The following is a 22741-nucleotide window of genomic DNA, read 5'->3' on the forward strand; positions in this document are numbered from 1 at the left end:
TATGATTGACTCTGAAATGGCCTTTCAAACCGCTAAAAACAAGTAAGGAAGGAATAGAACCGGACAGACCACCTGGCACCAACCTAGGCACCAGAAACGACAACAGCAAACTCAGCCCTCCTGAATAACATCTGGGTGCTTGTGCCAAAATTGAGAGAGCTGTCTCACAGACTAGTCAAGCAACAGCCTGACATAGTCATAGTCATGATGTCATACCTTACAGATAATGTCTCTGACGCCACCACCACCATCCCTATGTCCTGTCCTACCAACAGGACAGACCCAGCAGAGGTAGCGGAACTGTGGTATACAGTTGGGAGGGAGTTGCCCTGAGAGTCCTGAACATTGACTCATGGCATCCGGTCAAACATAGGCAAGGAAACTTCCTGCTGATCACCATATACTGCACCCCTTAACACCTCCCACCACCGCCACCCCACACTCAGCTGATAAATCAGTACTCCTCTGTGTTGAACACCACTTGGAAGAAGCACTGAGGGTGGAATGGTGCAGTATGTACTCTGGATAGGGGACCAAGAGTGGCTCGGTAGCACCACTACAGACCGAGCTGGCCAAGTCCTAAAGGACAGTTCTAGACAAGGTCTGCAGCAGGTGGTGAGGGAACCAACAAGCGGGAAAAGCATACTTGACCTCATCCTCACTAACCTGCCTGCCGCAAATGTATCTATCCATGACAGTATCAGTAAGGTGTGACCACCACACAGTCCTTGTGGAGACAGAGTCCTGTATTCACATTGAGGATACCCTCCATCATGATGTGTGCCACTACCACAATGCTAAATGGGATAGACTTTGAACAGATCTAGCAACTCAAGACTGGGCATCAATGGGGCGCTGTGGGCCATCAGCAGCAGCAGAATTGTACTCGAACACAATCTGTAACCTCATGGCCTGGCATAGCCCCCACTCTATCATTATCACTAAGCCAGGGGATCAACCCTGGTTCAATGAAGAGTGCAGGAGGGCATGTCAGGAGCAGCACCAGTCATACCTAAAAATGAGGTATCAACCTGGTGAAGCTACAACACAGGACTACTTACGTGCCAGACAGCATAGGCAGCAGGTGATAGACAGGGCTAAACGATTCCACAACCAACCGAGCAGGTCTAGCTCTGCAGTCCTACAACATCCAGTCCTGAATGGTGGTGGATAATTAAACTACTCACTGGAGAAGGAGACTCCACAAATATCCCATCCTCAATGATGGGGGAGTCCAACACATCAGTACAAAAGGTAAGGCTGAAGCATTCGCAACAATCTTCCGCAGAATTGTCGAGTGGATGATCCATCTTGGTTTCCTTCGGAGATCCCCAGCATCACAGATGCCAGTCTTCAGCCAATTTGATTCACTCCACGTGATATCAAGAAACAGCTAAAGGCACTGGATACTGCAAAGGCTATGGGTCCTGACAATATTCCAGCAATAGTACTGAAGACCTGTGCTCCAGACGTTGCCATGCCCCTAGATAAACTGTTTTAGTACAGCTACAACACCGGCATCTACCTGGTAATGTGGAAAATTGCCCAGGTATGTCCTGCATACAAAAAGCAGGACAAATCCAACCCAGCCAATTACCTCCCCATCAGTCTACTCTCCATCATCATTAGCAATAACCTGTTCACTGACACTCAGTTTGGGTTCCGCAAGGGTCACTCAGTTCCTGACCTTACAGCCTTGGTTCAAATATGGACAAAAGAGCTAAACTCTCGAGGTGAGGTGAGAGTGACTGCCCTCGACATCAAGGTGGTATTTGACCGAGTGTGGCATCAAGGGGCCCAAGCAAAACTGGAGTCAATGGGAATCAGGGGGAAAACTCTTCGCTGGCTGGAGTTATACCTAACAGAAAAATGGTTGTGGTTGTTGGAGGTCAGTCATCTCAGTTCTGAGGCATCACTGCAGAAGTTTCTCAGGGTATTGTCCTAGGCCCAACTGTCTTCAGCTGCTTCATCAATGACCCTCCTTCCATCATAAGGTAAGACGTGGGGATGTTTGCTGATGATGGCACAACGTTCAGCACCATTCATGACTCCTCAGGTACTGAAGCAGTTCATGTCCAAATACAGCAAGATGTAGACAATAGCCAGGTTTGGGCTGACATGTGGCAAATAACATTATCGCCACACAAGTGTAAGTCATTGACCATCTCCAACAAGACAGATTCTAACATTGAGCCTTGACATTCAATGGCATCACCACCTCTGAAACCCCACTATCAACATCCTGGGAGTTACCATTGACCAGAAACTGAAATGGGCTAGCCATATAAATACTGTGGCTACAAGAGTAGGTGAGAGGCGAGGAATCCGGTGGCAAGTAACTTACCTCCTTTCTCTTGGAACTCTGTCCACCATCAACAAGGTACAAGTGACGGAATACTCCCCACTTGCCTGGATGAGTGCAGCTCCAACAACACTCAAGAAGCTTGACACCATCCAGGACAAAGCAGCCCTCTTGATTGGCACCACAGCCACAAACATTCACTCCCTCCATCACCGTCATACAGTGGCAGCAGTGTGTACTATCTACAAGTTGCACTGCAGGAACTCGCCAAGACTTCTCAGACAGCACCTTCCAAATCCACGACCGCTACTATGTAGAAGAACAAGAGCAGCAGACACATAGGAACACCACCACATGAAAGTTCCCCTCCAAGCCATTCACCATCCTGACTTGAAAGTATCTCGCCATTCCTTCACTGTCGCTGAGTCAAAATCCTGGAACTCCCAGCCTAATAGCACTGTAGGTGTACCTGGACCACATGGACTGCAGCAGTTCAAGAAGGCAGCTCACCACCACCTTTCACAGGCAATTAGGGATGGACAATAAATGCTGGCCTACCCTGCAAGGCCCACATCCCATGACTGAAAAAAAAAGACCCACTCAAGCAGCTATGTCCTTTAGGACTCAGCCAGCTCGGTCTGTAGTGGTGCTAGCTAGCCATTTTTGGCGATGGACATAGAAGTCCCCACCCAGAGTACATCTGTGCCCATGTCACCCTCAGGGCTTCCGCCAAGTGGTGTTCAAAATGGAGGAGTACTGATTTGTCAGCTGAGCGATGTGTGTGAAGTGTGAAGCTGATGTCAGCTGAGGTGGGGGGTGTAAAGCGGTAGTGATAAAAATGTGTTTGTAAAGGTTGTTCGTGTCCTGCAGCCCCTGAATGCCTGGAGATTATCACAGTGACTCTAAGGTTCAGAAAGTTTGGCCACCTCCGCTTTAGCAATGAATGAAAAAAAAAGGACTGAATTTGTTGCACCTAAAGGTATTTTTGTTTTCTCTAAAAGGTTTTAAATTGGAGAAGGTCCTGGAACCTCCACAGTGTGCCTCTCTCTGTGATATGCCGACAATGAGGCAGAGATGAAATGAGATACTGAGCTAAAATCAATGACCCAGCTGGTTCAACACACTCTCAACATCATTATTCTCACCTATGGTGTATCTTAGGGAGACCGTGGTGTAGTGGCAGCTGGTGGAATTTAAATTGAATTAATTAAGTCTGGAACTGAAGGCTAGTCTCAGTAATGGTGACCATGAAACTATCATCAATTGTTGTAAAAACCCATCTGGTTCACTAATGTACTTTAGGGAAGGAAATTTGCCATCCTTATCTTGTCTGGCCTTGTGACTCCAGACCCACGGCAATGTGGTTGACTCCTAACTGCCTTCTGAAATGGACAAGCAAGCCACTCAGTTCAAGGGTAATTAGCAATGGGCAACAAATGCTGGCCTGGCCTTGCACCCACATCCCACTTTTTAAAAATTTGTTTATGGGATGTGGGCGTCGCTGGCTCAGCCAGCATTTATTGCCCATTTATTGTCGATGTTCAGAGGGCATTTAAGAGTCAACCACATTGCTCTGGGTCTGGAGTCACATGTAGGCCCGGCCAGGTAAGGACAGCAGATTTCCTCCCTAAAGGACATTAGTGAACCTGATTGGTTTTTACGACAATTGGTAATAGTCATCATCAGACTTTCATTGAATGCCATGGTGGGATTCAAACCTGGGTCCCCAGAGCATTATCCTGGTTTCTCTGGAATACTAGTCTAGTGACAATATCACTATGCCACCGCCGCTGCCTCCCCATGAAAGAATAAATAAAAGAAAAATCCCTAAGGGGCATTTTACCTGCTGGATGACCTGCCATACTATGCAGGTAGTGTCCCTTGATCCTGAGATCAGATAGATGCCACAATGGTCCAGTGCAAGGCATGTTACAATATCTGGGGGAAATAAAAGCTATAATGAAATCCCTTCTAAAGGAGAACAGCTAAAGAACATCTAGAAAAGAAAAATATTATAATGAATAGTCAGCATGGATTTCAAATAGGTAACTCTTGCTTGACCAACTTTATTGAATACCTTGTCTACTCTCTGTTACCTCCTCAATGGTAATGCAGTAATGTAATTTATCTGGATTTTCAAAAGGCCTTCATTAAGGTGCCCCATAATAGACTAATGAATAAGGTCAGAGAAGGTGTAGTCAGGGGACAAGCGCAGAATAGATTGCTAGCTAGCTTCATGGCAGAAAGCAGAGATTGGGAGAAAAGGGTGGTTATTCAGAGCGGGAGAAGGTGGGAAGTGGTATTTCATAAGCATCAGTGCTTGGACCACTGCTGTTCCAATTTATATTACTGATTTGGACTCTGGAATCAAAAATACTATTTCTAAAATTGCAGATTACATCAAAGTGCGGGTGAGGCGGGGTGGGGGGGGGGGACGCGAGGTGGGGTTGGCGGGTGGAAGGTAATCAATACCGAGGAGGACTGTAACAAATGACAGGGGGATGTTAATAAACTTTAAGAATGGGCAAATAATTGGCAAATGAAATTGATTACAGATAAATGTGAGGTAGTACATTTAGGTAGGATGAATAGGAAAGTCACTTATTACTTGGAAATTGAGAGTTTAGGGGTAGAGGAACAGAGAAAGGGATCTTGAAGTACATATACACAAATCACTAAAAGTTGTACCAAAGGTTAGCAAGGCTATAAAAAAAGCAAATCAGGCACTAGGCTTTATCTTTAGAGAGATAGAATTGAAAAGTAGGGAAGTTATGCTAAACTTGTACTGAACCTTGGTTGGACCACACTTGTAAATACTGTGTGCAGTTCTACTCACCATATTATAAAAGGGATTTTTTTTAAATTATTCGCTCGTGGGATGTGAGCATTGCTGGTTAAGTCAGCATTTATTGCCCATCCCTAATTGTCCTTGAGAAGGTTGTGGTGAGCTGCCATCTTGAACTGCTGCAGTCCATGTATTGTCGGTACACCCATAGTGCAGTTAGGGAGGGAGTTCCAGGATTTTGATCCAGCGAAGTGAAGGAACAGCAATATATTTCCAAGTCAGTATGGTGTGTGGCTTGGAGGGGAGGATATGGAGGCACTAAAGAGGATGCACAGAAGATTTACAAGGGTGATGCCAGAAATGCATTGCAATACACGTTAGGAAAGAATGAACATGTTGGGTCTCTTTTCACTTGAAGAAAGAAGGCTGAGGGGAAACTAGGCAAGCATATGAGGAAGACAGAAATAATGGGTTATGATGATAGATTTAGATGAGGAAAAATGGAAGGAGGCTCGGGAAGAACATAAATGTCAGCATGGGCTGGTTGGATCGAATAGCCAGTTTCGGTGCCGTATATCCTATACAATCCCACATAATCCTACGATTAAAGAAAAAGCAGATTGCAAATTCAGCATAGCATTTACTGGTCATCGGGTGACTGCAGGAAAATTTCAGACGCACACCATCAGTGTCAAATAGTTTGAGGTCAAATTCATCATAGCTTAGATGCAGAATTAATTCCCTATACACTTTGTCAAGTTGTTGTAGGTTTTGTAGAACATATATTAGATTTAGGTAAAGCTCCCTAGACATAGTGCGTGCACCCCCAATAAAAATGCCTCAGTTCCTCCCTTCTTTCTCATTTTGTTGGCTGTGCAACCTGGTTTCAATTCAGTCCCAGCTAATTGAACAAAGGTCTAATTTCTTTGATGCCTGGAAGAATCCATGGTGCTATGATGTTAATGGAGATAACCCCCCACCATCAACATCCTGGAGGTTACCATTGACCAGAAACTGAACTGGATCAACCATATAAATACTGTGGCTAGGAATTCAGTGGTGAGCAACTCACCTTCTGACTTCGAAGGTCTGTCCACCATTAACAAGGCACAAGTTAAGGGTATGATGGAATGCTCTCCATTTGCCTGAATGAGTGCATCAGCACTCAAGAAGCTTGCCACCATCGAGGACAGAGCAGCCCGCTTGATTGGCACCCCCATTCACCACCTTAAACATTCACTCCCTCCATAACCAATGCACAGTGGCAGCATTGTGTATTATAGACAAGGTGCACTATAGCAACTCACCAAGGCTCCTTTGACAGCACTTTCCAAACATGCAATCTCTACCACCTAGAACATGGGCAACAGGTGCATGGGAACATTACAACCTGCAAGTTCCCTTTCAAATCACACATCATCCTGACTTGGAAATGTACTTCCGTTCCTTTATTGTCACTAAGTCAAAATCTTGGAACTCCCTCCCTAACTACACTGTGGATGCACCTACACACAGGACTGCAGCTGTTCAAGAGGGTAGCTCACCACCACCTTCTCAAGGGCAATTAGGAATGGGTGCTAAATGCTAGCCTTGCCAGTAATGCTCACATCACATGAAGGAATTAAAAATAAGATAGAGTCTGCTGGGCCAAAATGTCATCAAGACAGAGTAGTGGAACTTCACTTCATATCTTTTCTATATCTGCTCTCAGAGTGTTTGATGGACAGTACAGATGGCGCTATGCCCTTCACATAACCTATGTTGGGAAAATCTGGTTCTGGATGCCCATTTCTATTTTCTGTTGGTCTTGATGAACACAGTAAAAGTGCCATCATGGTGATGAAGATTGGCTGTTACTGACCTATGTGCCTTATGATGTGTCCCGTCACTTTGCCCTTGCTCAGTGATGTAACCCGGAGACTGTTGTCCCAGTGACCACCACTGAAGAGAAGTTTTCCATCAGGGGAAACGGCCAGGATCTTTGGCGATAAATAGACACCAGGAGCAAAAGGGCCCGACAGGAAGCGCTGAGTCCTGTTGAAATAATAATAGAAAGGATAAAATTTTTAAAAATCAGTTCACAGGTTGACGGTGAACTAATTCATGAAACTTTTACACGCTGAACTCATGAAGACTGGAGACTGCTCTAGAGACATTATCGTAAATGTTAAAGGAGACAATAACTTCTGGACTCAGTGTGTGAGTGTTAAAGAAGACAGCAACTCTCGGGGTCAGTATGTGAACGTTAAAAAAGACAGTAACTCTCGGGGTCAATGTGTTAAGGAAGACAGTAACTCTCGGGGTCAGTGTATGAATGTTAAAGAAGACAGTAACACTAGGGGTCAGTGTTTTCAAGAAGACATAACTCGGGTCAGTGTGTTAAAGAAGACTAACTCTAGGGGTCAGTGTGAGTGTTAAAGGTGTGAAGATGGATGTTATTATTTTAATATTTTGGGATTATGGTGGTATTCTGTTAAGTGTGTGTGTGTGTGTGTGTGTGTGTGTGTGTGCGCGTGTGCACGCACTTGTATGTGCGTGTGCCCATTTGTTAAACTGGGGAAATACAGCTTGTCTGTGGGAACTGAGAGATGAGAGGTAAAGGTACTAGATGCATGCATTTGTAATGAGAGGCCATGGTGAAGTTGAAGGTACAATAGGTTGGGTTTTAAAATTTGCATTAGGTGATAGAAAGGGACTTGACTTTTCAGCTGTTAAATTTCAAAGGGGAGTTTAGAAGTGACAAGGAACTTTTACAACTTACAAAGGTTTCATAAGTAAACAAGGGAAGGTTATTAAATTTTATTTGACCCAAAAGTGGAGGCAATAGGAAAACATGAAAGATTTTTATATTTTAGAAAAGTTGAATTCAAAGAGGTGCTTAGGACAATGGAATCTAAAATAATGGGGAAAAGGATATTTAAGGAAAGATGCTAAGCTGAGTTGGTGTTGGCCAGAGAAGTCTTTGGTTTCAGAAAGCAGTCTGTTTCTGAACCTTTCTTTTGAGATTTCTGCAGCAGAGTGGAAGAGAGTTGAGAAGTCGTGTGGTATACCTTTACTAAAGTGACAGTAGTTATTTGCCTTGGGTAATATTACTGTATTTTTAATGTTGAAAATCTATAGAGGAGCTTTTGCCAAGTTGTTTACTTGTGTGTTCTGAATAAATGGGTTTTTTGGGGGATGTTTTGTAAAACTCTTTTAACTGTGTAACTTTAATCTTGTGCGCTTAAGTTTTTTTCTTCTTGTTAATTATTCTTTTAGTTTTAGAATCCTAAAAGTGTTACTGGGATTCTATGCTTTTGGGATCAGTAGTTCTTTCCCTCATTTTCAAAATACCAAAAAAAGGTTACGATCAGTAAGATAAGTTTTCCTCTGGGATTTAGCTTGCTCAGCATATAACATCAGCTGTGGTTGTAACAAAGGGGACATAACTCTAGGGGTTGGTGTGTTAAAGAAGACAGCAACTCTAGGGGTCAATGTGTGAGTGTTAAAGGGGACAGAGACTCTAGGGTTAGTGAGAATATTAAAGGAGATGATGACTTTAAAGGAGCATTGAAGGAATTATCAACTTAGAGTTGTGGTGGAATTATATGAATTATGGAACTGAAACCATCTCACAAATTGCACTTACTTTACATTGGAGGCGATTGGATCCCGGGTGAAGGTGAAGCATTTGGAATTTTTTTTGTCGTACGGCAGCCAGCCATGAGTTCCTATCAAACCATTCATACTCACTGTGACCTGAGAGAAACAAAGAGTGTTTACTAACAGCACGATGGTAAGGCTCTTCGAGACATACAACTGAACGCTGCACTTGACGTCTGCTGTTTTAACTCAGGCCTGAGCAGGGAAACCACTGTGGCATTCCCACCAAGTGAAACAAGTGGGCAGAGGATCCAGGATTAATATTTAATGACCGTCAGGCTGTTAATTGGCTCAGGGCAGGACTTCCACCCCCACCTAGGAGGAAATCCTACCTCTGAGGGAGTGGTGGCCAGTCCCCAACAAAAAGGATCCATGGAGTCAAGGTACATCTGGGGTTTTGTCTGCCAGCCTGACCCTGGTGAGGGTGGTGGTGAGACCAGGTTTGGCAGGGTGGAGGTGCAGTCTCCATAAGGTGCCTAACCAGGAGAGAACCTCATAGCGCACAAACAAGGCCACCAGGTCCGCCACAAAGCATGGACACCTCCCACCGCTGGTAAAATACCAGGGGTAATTGGTCCCCTTACTTGAGGAAGGATGTAGTTGCTTTGGAGGCAGTTCAGAGAAGGTTCACTAGATTAATTCCAGAGATGCGGGGCTTGTCATATGAGGGGAGATTGAGCAGTTTAGGCCTATACTCGCTAGAGTTTAGAAGGATGAGAGAAGATCTAATTGAGGGATATAAGATGCTAAAGGGGATAGACAAAGTAGATGTGGAGCGGATGTTTCCCCTTGTGGGGCATTCTAGAACAAGAGGCCATAGTTTTAGGCTGAGGGGTGGTAGATTTAAATCAGGGATGAGGAGGAATTACTTTTCTCAAAGGGTCGTGAATCTGTGGAATTCACTACCTCAGAGTGCGGTGGACGCCAGGACGCTGAATAAATTTAAGGAGGAGATAGACAGATTTTTAATTAGTAACGGGTTGAAAGGTTACGGGGAGAGGGCAGGAACTTGGAGTTGAGGCCGAAATGAGATCAGCCATGATCGTATTGAATGCCGGGGCGGGCTCGAGGGGCTGAATTGCCTACTCCTGCTCCTAGTTCTTACGTTCATTTGGCTCCAGGGCAGGTGGGCTACCCGATGCCTCCACCATCAGTTGTAGAGTACCAGCAGAGATGGGCATAGTGCCACCAACATGGCACCCAATTTTAGCACATTCCCCCCCACCCCCCACACTGGCTGTCTTCCTTGGGGGTTGGGGGGGGGCGGGATGGGTGCATCATAGAATTCCACGCTTTATTTCAGATTTCCAGCATTTGCTGTATTTTGCTCCAAAAATGCTATATTGGCTGTAAAGTGCTTTGGATGTCTGGAAGTCATGAAAGGCAGAATAATAAATGCAAGCTCTTCCTTGTTGGAAGCCACAACGTTTCAAGGCCAGATGTGAAGTGTTTCCACGTCTGTGTGAACCGATTGGCATAGACTTTGAGCATTCCTGTGGTCACATTGGTTTCTCCAGGGTGGCATAGTGGTATTGTCACTAGACTGGTAATCCAGAAACCCAGGGGTAATGCTCTGGGAACCCAGGTTCAAATCCCACCACGATCTCAATTTGAATCCAATAAAAATCTAGAATTAAAAGTCTAATGATGACCATGAAACCATTGCCGATTGTCATTGAAACCCATCTGGTTCACTAATTAGGGAAGGAAATCTGACGTTCTTACCTGGTCTGGCCTACATGTGACTCTGGACCCACAGCAAATGTGGTTGACTCTTAAATGCCCTCTGAACAAGGCAATTGGGGATGGGCAATAAATGCTGTCTGAGCCAATGACGCCCACATCCCATGAACGAATAAAAAAGAAAGTTTCCTTCATTCTGTCTATTCAGACAACCACAGAATGCAAGTATTTTTGGACAACATATTTATCTTTTTAGTCCTCCTGTTACTTTCTTACTGCTATTACAGGTGCTAGTCACGTTGTTATTTGTGATCAGGTTCACTTTTATTTAAAGAAGAGAGAAACTGATGATTTTGATGTTTTACAACACTGTCTACTCACCAGAACATATGGAGTTATATAAGAGTCCGCTTGTTTTTTGGGCACCAAGGCCTGCACTAGTGGAATATCATCGCTGATGCCCTGAAAGAAGACAAATGAGGTTATGTGGGCTTTCCTACATTCTGCTATTAATATTATTGTTTTTGGAAGCGCAAGAATTACAGAGGGTCCCATTTCATCCTTGGAGACTACCACATGAATTGCACTGAGCATCTCTATTCTTTCCTCATACTGAACACCTTTTAAAGCTGACCAGCAATCTATCTAAACTTTTGCTGGTAATGCTCCAAATGCTTAGTCCACATACCTTAGTTGTAGTAGCTGAGTACCTATATCTTCATCTCCCAAATGCCCGATAATAAGATTATGAAAATCGTTTCCTTCAAATTCTTCAAAAGTCCTGTTCACTAATGTCTTTCAACTCATTGGAAAACAATTAGGCCATTCAGTCCCTTGAGTCCATTCTGCCATTTAATAGGTCATGGCTGGTCTGTACCCCAACTCAATTTCTCTGCCCTTTGCTCCATATCCTTTGATACCATCAGCCAACAGATATATACCAATCTCAGTCTTGATAGTTTCAGTTGTCCAGCATTCATATCCTTCTGGGAGGAGAGTTCCTGATCTCCATTATCCTCAGTATTAAAAAGTGCTTCTTGAATCCACTACAACTGTCCAGACACCATCATTTCCCTTTGATGACTTCACCTTCAGTCCTAACCTATTTGACTCTATCACTTGTGATCTCAAATTGAACTCTCACATCTGCTCTACTGATCAAAATGTTTTTTTTAGAAGTTTGTTTCCTCTTTGGTGCCAAACACTTTTCTTCTGAATATCTCTCAGCTCTCTGTGAAGCCCAAGAGTATCCAAAACGAGCAGTGCTGATGGAGTACTACAATGTGCCATCTTTTGGAAGAGACGTTAAACCACACAAGGCTCAGTCTGCCCTTTCAGGCAGACTTTAATGATCCTAGGACACTATTTTGAAAAAGAGGAGGAGAGTTCTGTCAGTGACCTGGACAATATGGGGGAGGCGATGGCATAGTGGTATTGTCACTAGACTAGTATTCCAGAAGACCCAGGGTAATGCTCTGGAGACTCAGGTTCGAATCCCACCACAGCAGATGGTGGAATTTGAATTCAATAAAAAATCTCGGAATTAAAAGTCTGATGATGACCACAAAACCATTGCCGATCGTCGTGAAAACCCATCTGGTTCACTAGGAGATCTGCTGCCCTTACCTGGTCTGGTGACTCCAGATTAACTCTTAATTAGGGATGGGCAATAAATGCTGGCCTAGCCAGTGATGCCCACATTAAAAAAAAATTATCCCTCAACCAATGCTTACCAAATACAGATTATCTGGCCATTTGCTGTTTGTGGGGTGGGTCTTGCTCTAGGCAAATTGGTTGTTGCATTTCACTACAACAGTGGTTACATTTCAAAGGCACTTGAATCATTCTGGATTGTTTGGAGATCCTGAAAGGTGTAATAAATGCAAGTGTTTCCTTTCATGTCATTGAGGAAAAGCTGCATCTGGCTGCTAGGTGGAGAACTGCGTGCGCATGCACAAATGCAATATGTTGCATGATTTAAGGGAAATGTGACTCCATTGATGGTTAAAAAGCAAAAAGGTAGGAGCAAATGGACAGTTTTCTGGGATGCACTGCTGAATGGCTTTCCACAGCCTCTACTTTCTCTAAAAAAATTATCTGGAATTATCTTGAATATTAAGGAAACAGTGTCAAAATTTGCTAATAACACCAAATTTGAGGTAAATTGCACCAATTATAGATAGGCTAGCATGACAGACCAATAGATGGCAGATGTAGTTTAATGTAAAAATGTGAAATAACACAAATTGGAAGCAAGTAGGCAAAGGAAATACACCTTGAATGGTCATATTTGAAGTAGAATACAGGAGTAAAGAAACTGAGGAACTTGGCATGTTGGTCATCAAAGGTGGCAATGCAAGTAGATAAGACCATAAAAAGGCAAGAAACTCCTTGGAATGGGGCGTTGGCATCTTAGTAGGTTTGATGTTCATGTTGTCCAACCAATTAACAGCAGCAATCAACAAACCAATAGAATGTAAAAGTATGTAGGTAATGTTGAACTTGCACAAGACAGTAGTTAGGTCATAGGTGAAATAAATGCAGAGTTTTTTTTGGCACATTGAATATACTGTTCCTCAGCTTAGCTTATTCCAGCCCGCTTTTCTTCCCTCCACTCCTAAAGTCACTGATTCTTTCTGGGTTAGAGCAGTTAGAGGCAGTTAAGAGTTAGTCTCATTGGTATAGGCCAAATCGTGCAAGAAAGGCAGAATTCCAGTAGCTTACCCAGCTCTTTCTTGAACTGTGACTGTTAGTGGTGTCAGACTATTCGATTATAGTGGAAATTAAAGTTCCTATCCAATGACTCCTGCTGAAAGGGATCCTGCTAGTTTCAGTAATGGTCACCCTGAAACTATCATTGATTGTTGTAAAAACCCTTCTGATTCATTTATTCCCTTTAGGGAAGGAAATCTGCCATCTCTGCCTGGTCTGTCCTATATGTGACTTCAGACCCACAGCAATGTGGCTGACTCTTAACTGCCTTTGAAATGGCCTAGCAAGCCACTCAGTTCAAAGGCATTTAGGGATGGGCATCAAACACTGGCCTTGCAGTGACACCGACATCCCATGGCTGAAAAAAAAATGACATTGAATAAGGCAAATTCAATCTTGGCTATGATGCTTTTTCCTACTTCCATCTTGGCCAAATACCCCTACTGAGCCACCCTGTCTAGGTTCACACTTGAATGATGAACACTTGAGTCAGTTGCCAGCATCCATTGAGCTGTTCCACACTTGTCAGCAGCTATTTTTGGGGGGCGGCAGGGGGTGGGGGACTGAAAAATCTTACAAAAAAAACTTATTAAAAAATACCAAAAAGCCTTGACAGCGTGCAGAATAAATTTCCCAGAAAGATCGCAGGAATGAAGGACAGATTTAATGGAAGTTTTTAAAATTCTGCTGAATCTTGATAGCATAAATAAGAAGAAATTGCTCACCAAGAGTTGTTAGAACGTGGAACTTGCTACCGCAGAGAGTAGTTGAGGCAAATAGCATGGATGCATTATTTAATTTTTCCTATATTTATTCATTCATATGAGAATTTAGAATAAATAGATGATGCAGAAGGAAGTTCAATTGGTCTTTCTAGTAGAGGAAATTACCTTTTGTTCCTACCTTTTTGGGCATCACTAGCAAGCATTTATTAAAGATCACCAAGGGGAAACAAGGCAAATAAATGAATAAGAAAGGAATAGAAGGATAAGTCTAAAAGGTTAATTGAAGTACAGTGGGAGGAGGCTTGTGTGGTGATAAACACCAGCATAGACCACATGTCTACTGCATTCGCTGCTCCCAATGCGGTTTCCCCTACATTGGAGAGACCAAACACCTTTGGTCTGTCCGCAAGCATGACCCAGACTTCCCTGTCGCTTGCTATTTCAACACTCCACCCTGCTCCCATGCCCATCCTTGGCCTGTTGCAATGTTCCAGTGAAGCTCAATGCAAACTTGAGGAAAAGCACCTCATCTTCCGACTAGGCACTTTACAGCTTTCTGGATATTGAGTTCAACAATTTTAGATCATGAACTGTTTCCTCCATCCCCACCCCCTTTCCGATCCCCCTTTTTCCCAATAATTTATATAGATTTTTCTTTTCCCACCTATTTCCATTATTTTTAAATGTATTTCCATCCATTGTTTTATCTCTACCTTTTAGCCTATTTTGATCCCTTCCCCCCACCCCACCCCACTATCTGTACCTTGCTCATCCTGCTTTCTACCCTTAATGTCACCTATTGGCACATTTCTTAGCTAACATCACCACCGTCAACACCTCTTTGTCCTTTTGTCTATGACATCTTTTGGCAATCTCCACCTATCACTGGCCCTCTATATTACTCAGTTCTGTTGAAGGGTCATGAGGACTCGAAACGTCAACTCCTTTCTTCTCCGCCGATGCTGCCAGACCTGCTGAGTTTTTCCAGGTAATTCTGTTTTTGTTTTGGATTTCCAGCATCCGCAGTTTTTTTGCTTTTACCAGCATAGACCAGTTGGATTGAATGGTCTGTTTCTATGCTGTAAAGTCTATGTAAGAAGGAGATGGAAGAAGGGGTGCCTCATCCTTAAATACCTTTACCTCTGCACAGGTAGGTCAACTAGATAACCATTTACCTCAACATAGAAGGGTTTGAGTTGGCCCAGGTGCTCAAAGACGTTTGGTGCGTAGTCAAATCGTCCTAAGCGTCGGGCAGCATTCTCTGCAGTAAGACGTGGAGGATGTGGCTCCTGGAAGGAAAGGAGAATTTAAAAAAATCAGGAGTTAGTAATTTTTTTGTTGTTAAGGATGAAAATCCTCCTTCCCAACATCCCAACCTTCTCTACCCCTCCTGGGATGAGAGGGCTATCCTGTGAGGAGAGATTGAGTAAAATGTGCCTTTATTCTCTTGAATTTAGAAGAATGTGAAATGATCTCATTGAATTGTATGAAATTAATTGAGGGATTGATAGGGAAGATGCTGAGAGGCTGTTTTCCTTGGCTAGAACCCAGAACTGGGGATCATAGTTCCAGGATAAGGAAATGGCCAGTCAGGACTGAGTTGAAGAGAAATTTTTCCACTCAGGTTGTTCTGAATCTTTGGAATTTTCTACTCTAGAGGGTTGTGGATGCTTAGTCATTAGGAAGATTCGGGACTGAAACTGATTTTTGAATTATAAGGGTGTCAAGGAATATGGGGAGATGACAAGAAAGTAGAGTTGACTTGGAAATTCAGCCATCATCATATTGAATGGTGGAGCAGGCTCAAGTGATCATATCACCTATTCCCACTTCGATTTCTTATGTTCTCTTCTGAAGATGCTGATTAGTACTGAGGTATGTGGTACCTTTCCAAACTGACCATTCTTCATGTATTGGATTTCACAGCTGAGTTCGTTTTCACCTCATACACACATACAGGCCCACACACCAACAAACACAAATACATACACAGACACACATATGCTTTGCAGTAAGAATCACAGGGTTGTGATGTTGAGAATGGGAATGAAACTGAACTGCATAATATGATAACATGGGGACCAAAAGCCCAAAGAGGCAATTGATTCAATGAAATTGACATTTAAAATGAAACTCAACTAACGCAGCAGGGATGAACATTAGAGATACTGGGCAGAATGTTGTTGTGGCGTCGGGGTCTTGCCTGCTTGCTGGAGAACCAGCGAGAGTCCCACACTGCCTCTTTTCGGGAAGGTTAGGAAACACAAGCCAATCAGGCAGTGGAGACGCTGCCAGCGGGCCCCACCCTGGAATCAAAACCCTGTGGAGCGGAAGTCCCACAAGCTGAGAAATTGGCCGGCAGCTCTTAGGTTCAGCAGGGCTACTGAGAAGGCTACTGCAGGAAAAGCACCTACTTGATTCCCAGGATCATGGACCCAGGCCACAGGTAGGTAATGTAGGGGAAGGTGGAGTGGGGTGGTGAGGGTTATAGGAAGAGGGGCGTGGGGGGTCAACAGTAAGGGCAAGGTGTGGCTCACAACAGGTCTCCCCCTTCCACCAGAGGTGACAGTCTGGCCGCATGGTTTTAGCTGTTATGCACGCCACATGGTGGCAGGCCTGCCCACCACTGGATGAGGCCCTTAAGTGGTCATTAATTTGCCACTTAAGGGCCTCAATAAGCAGTGGGGGGAGGAAGGTTGACCATTCTGGTGGAGGCTGGAAGGCGATGGGGTTCCAGTAGGCCACAATTCCACCTAATTACACGCTTTTCCCGCCTCCAAGCTCTCCACCAGCGAGAGCAGAAGATTCTGTCCATTAACAATGAGTCAGGAAATAAGTACAGCAAATTGGAAAAGAAGAAAATGCAAGGGAGAAAATAATATTAAATGAATAGTGTTTATAAGAGAGGCCAACACCTTAGCTTTACCTTCAGGAGTTGGCATGGAGTTTGTCCAAAGTTACTGATGATCCCCTCTAAAGCCTTCCTTTCTGTCTCATCAGCAATTGCATCCAGATCCACCGCACCTATACAGCAAGGACTGAATTAATACTGGGGACAGTGTTGAGCGATACAGCTCCAATTCTACACTACCACAAGGGCCAACATGAGTCTGATCAAGAAATGTAGGTGAAAGATTCATGTCTATAAGTCAGAAGGTCACCAAGGCTCCAATTCTACACTACCACAAGGGCCAACATGAGTCTGATCAAGAAATGTAGGTGAAAGATTCATGTCTATAAGTCAGAAGGTCACCAAGGCTGTTGAACTGGGAAATCGAGAGTTAATGTTGGAGACTTTGGGCTGGATTTTACGTTCATAAATTGGGTGGAAACCACCCCCCACATGGATGTCAAATAGGACGTGATGATGTTGTGTCGGTAATACGACATACAATGTTACCACACCTGTTGCCGAAATTATGGAAAGTGAGCGATTGCAGAAATCAACAGTCCACCTGCCATTTTGAAAGCATGAATTAACAAACTATTAAGCTTGTTGACAAGCCAATCACCTGCAATTTTTAATTGCCTGTTGCATTTCTTGGGTGTCGGTCGTGAAAAAGTTTGTAAGTGATTTACGGCATCTATAATGAGGAGGCACAAGGGCGGAAGAAAAGGCCTGGCACTGAGACCATGGTTGAATGGTTGATTCCGCTAGGAAAGTGGTAGTGTCTGTATGTTTTTTTTTGACTTTGTTTATCTTTTTGTACCTTCAATAAAAAATAATTAAATGATTATGAGAGCAGGGGGCCTTCACAATTCTAGCCATGATCGACTTCCTGTTCGCATTATTACCCCTCTTCCACATGACATCCCAGTCTGCAGGACCAGTTGGGTGCGGTGCACCCTTTTGCTCCTCTAATTGGCCTACTTCCTGCTGGATGGCCACTAATTGTCCTTGTAATGCTTGATTGGATGCACGGAGATGATGGGAGCAAGTGGACCCCTCAGTTTCTGTTCCATCTCACTCACCCCACCGAGAAATGTAAAATTTAGCCCTTTGTGATGTGTCTTCGAGGACCAGTACTGCAATGGCTAATGCTCCATTATTCGATGTGTAAACTTAGGCATCACTTCATTTTTTTCTGTAATTACCTCCAGCCCTACAAATCCCTCCACCACCCTCTTCCCCATCTCCACCATCAACCTCTTTGTTCCTTTGACTGTGGTTTCTTGTGGGACTCACTCATTTTGTCTCACTATCAGCAGATGCTAACTAGTCTGGAATTTGCTCATTAAACCCATCCAACTCATTCTCCTGCTTTAAGACTCTCCTCAAAAACCCATCTCCTTAGTCATCACTCCTTCCAGCATCCCAAAAAAAAAATGCGCTTATCATAGAGCCTTTAAGTCCCCAAGGCATCTCAGCTTTAAACAATAGAGTTACTTTCAAATTGTAGTCACTGTTGTAATGTAGGGAAATATGACAGCCAATCTGCACACAGAAAATCCCCATAAACAAAGATATGACCCAACCTGTTTTAGTGATGTTGCATAAGAGATTTTATAATCGTGCCTTTTACATCCACCTGAACACAGTCCTTAGTTTAACATCTCATTGAAATCAGCATCTTTGACAGTATAGCATATGTGTAGGCTATGATTTTATGATTTCCTTCATTAAAAAATTTCCTTTTGGACTATTTGATTTCTTGAGGGCAGTTGCTTCAACAAAAAAAATTCCACTAATTTCACTTGGTTTTGAATAGTAAATAAACATTACTCCATGTTTCTCAAATACCCACACTTTTTTCACCTTACCAACTGTTTGGAAAATCCTAAAGGCTAGCAAGCAGTCTCACCTACTGGGAGAACACATTGGAAAATTGCTTAGGTGCTGTGTGCAAATTTCTGTTCAATAATTTTAATAAACCAAAAAATTGGATGATTGCAAGAATAGGGAACTTTGTTTATGTTGGAAAGACTGAAGCTGGGATTGTTCTCCTGAGAGAAAAGATGATTAAGGGGAAATTTAATAGAGGAGTTTAAAACTTAGGAATTTTGATAAAGTAAATAATGAGAAATTGTTTCCATTTACATGAGGGCTAGTAATCAGAGGACATAGATTGAAGATAATTAGAACCAAAAAGTAGAGAATGTACTTTATCCTTTATACTTATTTAGTGATTGTTATAAACTAGATTCACTACCTGAAAGGAAGGCAGAAGCAGATTCAATATTAATTTTCAAAAGAGCATTGGATATTTGGCTGAAAAGGAAAAATTACGAGTATATGGGGAAAGAACAGGGGAGTTGGCCAAATTGGATAGCTGTTTCAAACAGCTAGTATAGTCACAATGAGCCAAAGGCCTCTCTCAGTGCTGTATGAATTTATGACTCTATTTGATACTCACTGGTGAGACTGCCTTTAAGGAGTGGATATTAATATTGCACATGGGCTAAAGTATAATACGTTACTTTTTTGCACACCCATACACACAGTAAACACACTGGTGACATATACAAGATTATTTTCATCTGGATTAGCTCAATTGTTTTCAACATCCATCAAAACTTTGACTATCACTTGCCTCTAATTAATCCCAAAGTATGACAGGTTCAAAGTAAACCCTAAAAGATTACAACAAATTGCTTTCCAACCATAAAAGTGGAAAACATAGAACTGTTTGTACTAAGTATCTTCTGGCACTCCGACAAGCCCCTTTTTATGACTTAATGCTCAGACAGCATGACATTTGCACAGTTACCGTACCCTCGTATGTGCAGTAATAGAAGACATTCAATGCTTCAACAGCTGCAGAGCCTCTCTGTTTGTAGCCAAAGATCAGGTCGATCCAATTGTGGAGGTTCGTGGAGACATATTCTGACTCCTGCATAACAGGAACAATAAAAAGTTGACATTAACTAATTAAAGATAAGTGAGGAAGGTACAGTGCAGAGCGGATATGAGAACCAGACTGGACTGGGTCAACTGGGCTACCATTAGTCCTGGAAGACAATGAGCATATATCAGAGAACCAACAGAATGGGCAGTCACAGCAGGCAAGGATAAAATCTAATGCAGTGGTTCAGGTGGTTTATATATAGAACAACAGATAATACTGCAGGACATAGGAATATAAGAAATAGGAGCAGGAGTAGGTCTTACAACTCCTCAGACCAGCTCCACGATTCAATAAGATCATGGTTGATCGCTGATCTCAACTCCACTGTCCTACTGATCCCCATATCCCTTGATTCCCTTAAGAGTCTGTAAATCTACTGATCTCAATCTTGAATATACTCAACCTGAGCATTTACAGCTCTCTAGAGTGCAGAATTCCAAAGATCTGCAATTCTGGGTAAAGACATTTCTCCTCATCTCAAGTCTTAAATGGTTGACCCCTTACTCTGAGACTGTGACCCCAATTCAAAACTCTTCAGTCAGGGGAAGCAGCCTCTCAGCATCTACCCTCATAGAATTTTGCATATTTGAATGAGATCATCTCTCATGACAGCATAGTACAGGCCCGTTCTACTTAATTTGGGCCATTCAACTCAATGGGTTTGAATTACAGACTCGAATCTAATCAAGTGGTTCAGGTGGTTTATACATAGAACTATGGACACTTGGGGAGTGAGTTACAGGCTGAGTTTAATCAAGGAACTTGGTGACTTAATGCATAGAGCAATGAACATTGAAAATTATTCTCAAAGGATGAAATAATTCAAACAAGGATTACTGGCTTTCAATCTATACACGACACCGTGCATTTACCCACTCTGTCACCAGGGATCACAGCAGAAACCTCCATTTGGAGGTGAAACAACTGCTGGCAGCTGGGAGGCACTGAGGAGTTCTCAGCAAGGCTGCAGGTCAAAACACAAGAGGTTACAGCTCACATGTCTAATTTCACAGTGGGTCTGGTGAAGAGCACAAAGGAGATGGCCAGAGTGTGAAGGTGAGTTGGGAATTGGACAATAGAGACCCATGACAGAAAAGTGGAAACGCTCTTATCTTAAAACAAACAATGCAGTGAGTGATCAGGATTTAACTGAATGCTGAACTTGCAAAATAGAATATCACTGCTCACACAGGATCTTGGGAAGAGTTTGCAGGAAGAAAACTCAGCAGCTGGCGACAAATTATAAGCAAAGAGAATTTTTCCCTCCCTCTCAGTTACCAGTGCTTTTCTGTGCTTGTAAATGAAATCTTCAGAGGATTTTGCCCACTTTGGAAGGACAACATCAGCCACGTTTTCACTCGTCATCTGCAGGCAACCGAGATCAAACCCTGGAGAGTAAGGCAGAGTGGGAGAAACCGAGACAGAGAAAAAGAAGGAAGAGTGAGAATTGGGAGGTTAGGCAAGGGGGAGTCAGAGAGAGAGAATACAGAGGAAGGAGAAGGGACAGACACACAGGGACAGAGTGAGACAGAGAGAGACATGATAGTGAGTGAGAGAAAGGGATGAGAGAGATGAGGAGAGGAAGGGAAGCAACAGAAAGAAAGAGGGAAACAGAAACAGAGAGAAACAGAGACAAAGAAAGGGAAGGACAGAGACAGAGAGACAAGGGTGGGAGAGAGAGAGAAACAAAACAAAAAATATTTTTTTGTCAGTGATTTCATCCTTGTTACTTCACTCCCTTTATTAACCCACTGATGGTACCACACTGCAAAATTATAGAAGATGGCCGTCCTCTTCCCCCATACTCACAAGCAGCCTAGTAGGGACCTAGAGAGCTTTCCAATACTGTGCTAAAATGGCTAACGTTTATGTGACCATAGAGCGTTAGTATTATTAGGCTATATGACTGTAGAGTTGTCACAGTCAACTTCAATTCTGACATGTTCATAGGTGCACTTTCCAATGGGCTGATTAGGTAGAAATCAGGAGCAGGAATCCTGACAGATTTTTTTGCTCGGGTGGGCAAGGGATGCTGAAGCCAAATGTAATGTTGACCTTTCTCAGATCAACTAACTCAACACAGGTCTCAGGCTTTTTAATTCTCGGGGTTCAATGCCACAGCCCAGTGTATTTAACTCAGTCAGCCATAGGCCCACTCACTCTCTACTTTGTGATGTCAGCCACGGCAGAGTGATAGCATTCTGGTCTCTGAGTCAGAAGGTTGTGGCTTCAAGTCTCACTCCAGATACTTGAGCACATAATCCAGGCTGATACTTCAGTACAATATTGAGGGACTGCTGCACTGTTGGGGGTGCCTTCTTTTGGATGAGATGTTAAACCAAGGCCCAGATTACCCTCTCAGGTGGATGTAAAAAATCCCAAGGTACTTGTCAAAGAAGAGCAACGGTTTTCTGTCATTGTCCTGGCCAACATTTATCCCTCAAACTACACCACTAAAACAGAACATCTGGACATGCATCTCATTGCTGTTTGAGAGGCCTTCCTGTGCGCAAATTGGCTGCCGTGTTTTTCTATGTTACAACAGTGACTATATTTTAAAAATACTTGATTGGGCATATTGCACTTTAGGCATCCTGAGGTTAGGGAAGCTGCTATAAAGATGCAATTTTTAAAATTATATTTCTTGTCTAATATTTTAGTTACTGTAATGGTATGTGAAGAAAAACAAGCTAACGTTTAAGACAACGTACTCCAATGATTCACCTCAAGCTAAAGATCTGCTTACCATTCTGGTTCTCTAGAAATTCCGGGAAGTAGAAGAATTCTGGGGTCAGCTCCTTCACGTCTACGGGATTGTCGATCCGGACTTGCCAGGCTGCAGGGATTGAGTGAAACTGACGGTCTGCGCAGTCGAACCTGCAGGACAGAAACATTTTAACAGCACAGGAACATGACATGGTGAGGGCAGGCAGGTGGAACAAAGAGATAAAAACAAAAAGATAAAAACAAAAAACTGCAGATGCTGGAAATCCAAAACAAAAACAGAAATACCTGGAAAAACTCAGCAGGTCTGGCAACATCAGCG

At 43.2% G+C, this 22741-nt stretch overlaps 1 protein-coding gene across 4 annotated transcripts in view; it reads right to left on the bottom strand.

Moving 5' to 3' along the window:
- nbeal2 (neurobeachin-like 2) overlaps positions 1–22741 on the bottom strand; it is a 258464-nt gene that overhangs the window by 24748 nt on the left and 210975 nt on the right. For all 4 annotated transcript variants that reach the window (XM_078540855.1, XM_078540854.1, XM_078540857.1 and 1 more), the window contains 9 exons: positions 22442–22572; positions 20974–21083; positions 19563–19680; positions 16776–16873; positions 15025–15138; positions 10794–10874; positions 8716–8825; positions 6949–7121; positions 4146–4240 (listed from right to left, as the gene is read on the bottom strand). In XM_078540855.1, coding sequence (XP_078396981.1) covers positions 4146–4240; positions 6949–7121; positions 8716–8825; positions 10794–10874; positions 15025–15138; positions 16776–16873; positions 19563–19680; positions 20974–21083; positions 22442–22572 — 1030 coding nt within the window. The remainder of the gene's footprint in view (positions 1–4145; positions 4241–6948; positions 7122–8715; positions 8826–10793; positions 10875–15024; positions 15139–16775; positions 16874–19562; positions 19681–20973; positions 21084–22441; positions 22573–22741) is intronic.

This window comes from Cetorhinus maximus, chromosome 4 (assembly GCF_964194155.1).
Source record: "Cetorhinus maximus chromosome 4, sCetMax3.hap1.1, whole genome shotgun sequence".
In the NCBI taxonomy this organism is placed as follows: domain Eukaryota; kingdom Metazoa; phylum Chordata; class Chondrichthyes; order Lamniformes; family Cetorhinidae; genus Cetorhinus; species Cetorhinus maximus.